The sequence below is a fragment of the Scaptodrosophila lebanonensis genome, unplaced genomic scaffold (assembly GCF_003285725.1).
Source record: "Scaptodrosophila lebanonensis strain 11010-0011.00,11010-0021.00 unplaced genomic scaffold, SlebRS2 tig00000053-arrow-pilon, whole genome shotgun sequence".
NCBI lineage: Eukaryota > Metazoa > Arthropoda > Insecta > Diptera > Drosophilidae > Scaptodrosophila > Scaptodrosophila lebanonensis.
Genome location: NW_022060548.1, coordinates 4,838,484 through 4,842,789, shown reverse-complemented (window position 1 = coordinate 4,842,789; position 4,306 = coordinate 4,838,484). Strand labels below are relative to the sequence as shown.

The window sequence follows — 4,306 nt, the reverse complement described above, 5'->3', positions numbered from 1 at the left end:
AAAATTATCTGTTTAGCCGCAGAGAAAACAGCAATGGAAGGGGAGTCGAGTTGGGCTGAGTAAAGAACTGGGCTGGACACAAAAAGCGAACTCAAAAGTTATTAGAGCAGGCTTCTGCCCAACCACTCGCCCTGCTTGGTCCTTTCCACTGCTCTTTCCCGGTCCAAGTAATGACCAAGTGCATCATATTTCTCAGCACATATTGAGTTATGACTTAATTGGATAAAAGCCAGCTTTGCAGCACTATCCAGGAGTGGTGGTCGTTGACGCCTTGCAGTGCAAAAAGTTTCCTAAAAGTTTGCATTTTTCGGTTTTTCCGTTTTATGTATTTCTTCTGGTTTTTCTGTATTTTGTTTTCTGTTTGGTGCGGCCACAAGATCATCTTGTTGGTCATTGTGGCTCTTCGGGCGCGCGAGTGTGTCGTCCGCGACAGTACGAGTAAAAATAAATAAAACCCTCTTACTTGTGATTATACAGAAGAATAAATCGTTCAAAACAAAAGTACCAGCACAAACCGACGACACAAAGGCCCTGTACTGCCTAAAGCGAATGCAAAAACAAAAAATAATCACAAAATCGAATTGTAATCAGCAACTACTTGTAGCTCGAGGGTCAGGTATATCGCCACTGCCTGAGAGCACGACGCAATCGCTTGGGTCTATCGTTAAAATAAACCCGTCGTGCAACAACTGGGAATTTTTCCCCAGCTTGCTTAGTCAGAAGACAGTCAAGCTTTTGTTGGGACTTCGGTGTGAGTATAATGTGCTCTAAAGAATTATAACAGCAGTTTGTGGCACAGCGTGAGAGCGTGTGGTTTGTTTTCGCGGTCGAGCGACATTAAAAATATTAATCAATAACAATGCGTAGTATTTCAAAGAATATACTGCTAACTGTGTGTTTAATACTATATTCCTGGTCTGGTGAGTTTTTATGAAATGATAACAAAATATAATATGCATAGGGCTGCTTTAGAAGGCTCTATAAACGAATGGAACAAATGCTCAAAAGAAATTCCCCATTGAGTACAAAATAGTCGAACATTAAAGTTGACTTTTTGGATTTTGAAATAATATTATATTTAATTAGATGTTAATTTATGAACGCTTAAGTGCTGGCCAACCGGAGAGCGCGTCCGTAGCCGCTCTTCAGTGATCTTTTGTTCGCATTTGCATTAATCAAGCTGTCCAAAAATAAATAATGCCAATGGGATTCCCCTGCTCTTTTCCCCAATATTGATTGCTATATTTATTTATTGTTATAATAATGTTCATAGTATTAGTTAGTGTGTTCCTTTTTATGCTTTAAATAACGAAAATATAAAATTCTACTTAAAAGACACATTATCATGGTAGAAAATTAATTAACAAATAATTCTTCTATTCGACTATTTGTCACGCTTTGCAGTGCGAACTTGAATCTTGAATTACATACCTGCATCTTTAATTATAGCCGATGCGGATACACAGCCACAGTGCGTATTGGGACAGTTTCAATGCAGCAGTGGAGCCTGCATAGCAGCAGAACAGAAGTGTGACGGCTTCAGGAATTGCGAGGATGGCAGTGATGAGACCTTTTTGCAGTGCTACAAACAACCGTGCAACAGATTCCGCTGCTCCTATGGCGGTTGCATCGACAAAAGCGCCAAATGTAACGGCATACAGAACTGCTGGGACAATTCGGATGAGACTAAGCTCGAGTGTGGCAACGAGACCCAACATGCGGAATATGTTAGGGAATTAAGGGGCAGTTGCGACAGGTATGGGTATACTTGTAGAACCAACAGTTTGTTCATGGGATATTTATATCTAAGCCATTATTATTAGATTAACTAATGACCATGCTATTTGTAATGAACGTTTTTTAAGCCAAAAGCTTTTTTTGAGAAGCCTAATAGTTGGGTAAGATTTATAGAAATCTATAAATAAGCTCTCCATCGCGCCTAATGCAGATTTGATTCGATTTTATAAAGTGATTAATTAGTTTTGTTTGCTTTTAGTAACCAATACTACCAATGTCGTCACTCTACCAAGTGTCTGTCGATGAATGAAATCTGCGATGGAACGGCCCATTGTGAGGATGGTAGCGACGAGTCCCTGGAGCTGTGTGCCGGCTCTATTTGTCCAGAGTACGCCTTTCGATGTGCCTATGGCGGCTGTGTGGGTGGCCAGAGTCTCTGCGACCATGTGATAGACTGTGCCGATGGTAGCGATGAAATGGAACAGATTTGTCTTCAATTGCACAAAGAACAGTGGCCGAAGAATACGCCTTGGACCGCAGCCTGGAAGTATTCAAAGAAGCCACAAACAGCAACTGTTCCTCCTTTCCACCAGAACAGAGAACATGCTTGGCCCGATTGTGGACAGAGGTGTAGTCGTCAGTTCATCGCACGCGATGTTTCACGCACGACAAGCTGCAGCCACAATGGACGCGAATTCGATTGTCTGATTGACATGATTCCTTTGTTGCCCGGCACCAAATTGAAGCTAAGATGTGCGGAGGGTTACGTATCGGAAACGAATCCGGCAACTGGACTCCTAGTTTGCGACAGCAACGGTAATTGGCAGTGGGAAGACGAAACCACTCTGCAGTGCTCGCCCGATTGTGGACGCATTGCACGCACTCAAGAGGACAGTGGCCAGCAGCCCTGGATGGTTAGCATATTCCACGAAACAAGCACCCAGAACTTCAACTTTCGTTGTCTGGGCGTCATTGTTGCTCCTCGTATTGTGCTCACCACAGAGCGCTGCTTTTCGACTGGGGTGCATGGATTAGCTGCCAATGACCATACGAGCTATACCATCGCCCAGGGGCACCATGAAATTGAATTTGTCCGCGAACAACCCCATGGATATATACTGCACAACATCTCGCAGATTCAATATCTGACGTAAGTAAAGTGGAGTATTTATAGCTCGGTAGGATAGCCGTAAAGATAGAGCTGAAGAATTTTTCCCTTTGAAAAATCATCAAACGAGTTCCAACTAAGCAATGGATTTAGAATAGCTGTATTATATCAGATAACTTATTTGAAGTCACTCTCTGCAAGTATTTCTCACATATAGGAGATAATTATTAAAAAAGAATTAAATGAATTAACAAATTATGAGTTTAAGGCAGCTTGAATAAAAAATTCCCTCTCAATTATTTTAATTTAAATGCAAAACCTATCAACAGTGAGACAACATTCAAATAATATCAAATTTCCTTTTCAGATCCAAATTACACAGCACTACGGACCAAGCGCTGGTCCTGCTTATACTTGTGCGTCCTTTAAGGTTTTCGGCAACAGTTCGACCTATTTGCTTAAAGGATCTGAGTGCAGGTGTTCCAGGCGTAAGTCCTGTGGAACGCGGTGCATTTAGACAAGGACAACCAGTGATCTCATGGCATGGAAAAAGAGCTCACCTGACACATATCGTAGGTTCCACGGCTGATGGAAATAAGAATAAGTTATATTTACAGCCCTTCCTAAGTGACATACGGAAACGAATCAGAGAAGAGGAAGAGAGATCGCAACGACTGAATTAATATTCTAGTGTAAATATTTATATTTTTATGATAACGTCTATATAATCATTAAATATATGTCTTAAAAAGATTGAGGTTTAGCTGTGAAGTTTTAAATTAAACCATAAAGTAAAGGTTCACATTGTCTCTTTTCCCATTTAGTGGTCGAATTGAACAGCTTTAGTAAGCTTTTAGCAATTATTTATTGAAAAATAATACCAGAAAAGCTTAAAATTGCTTTCTGGCCTGTTATAATGTTCTTTTTATAGCTTGCGATTTATTATAAATTGCAAAAATTAGTGTTGGAATTACTGAAAATATTTATATATATTTGCTTTTTATGATTTTAGCGACTAACATACAAAACTATTTTAAATAATTGTCATATGGAAGTAAGCTTTTGGTTCAATAGAAGCTTAAGCATCGACAAGAAAGACTATTATGAAGTTTAGGGTACCTCTTAGGGTACCTCTTAGTATATTTATTCTCAAATCATTTGCCTGCCTGACTGTACTTTCTGTTCTGGCAAGGTATTATATAAACGGTTGCGAAAAACTTCAAATCTTAAAAACCTAAAGCTATTGCAATTAATTATTACTGATTTCGGTTTAGCACCAAAAAGCTTTTAATTATTGATTGATATATTGTTTATCAAAATGTAAAATTTGTTTTTTTTTTTCTTTTAAACGAGAAGTGAACTATTTATCCATGTGTGCCCCCACATCACCAAACTCAAATAATGCCGACCTGGAACTTTCATTGCCAACTTTTGTCCGGCCAGTGCCGTACTGGCAACAAA

The 4,306-nt window shown here is 39.6% G+C and overlaps 1 protein-coding gene across 1 annotated transcript; it reads left to right on the top strand.

Annotated features, from left to right (window-relative positions):
- The first annotated feature begins 805 nt into the window (after positions 1 to 805).
- On the top strand, positions 806 to 3,598 carry LOC115624105 (modular serine protease-like). Its single transcript, XM_030518697.1, has 4 exons — positions 806 to 920; positions 1,450 to 1,756; positions 1,997 to 2,887; positions 3,213 to 3,598. The coding sequence occupies exons 1-4, from the start codon at positions 860 to 862 to the stop codon at positions 3,526 to 3,528; spliced, it is 1,575 nt and encodes a 524-aa protein (XP_030374557.1). The 5' UTR covers positions 806 to 859; the 3' UTR covers positions 3,529 to 3,598.
- The last annotated feature ends 708 nt before the right edge of the window (positions 3,599 to 4,306 follow it).

Bases quoted from the DNA above. Each gene is read 5' to 3' on its own strand.
- LOC115624105 (XM_030518697.1), top strand. From the start codon at position 860: ATGCGTAGTATTTCAAAGAATATACTGCTAACTGTGTGTTTAATACTA. The intron at 921-1,449 runs GTGAGTTTTTAT...CTTTAATTATAG, and splicing joins AATACTATATTCCTGGTCTG to CCGATGCGGATACACAGCCA. The intron at 2,888-3,212 runs GTAAGTAAAGTG...TTTCCTTTTCAG, and splicing joins TCGCAGATTCAATATCTGAC to ATCCAAATTACACAGCACTA.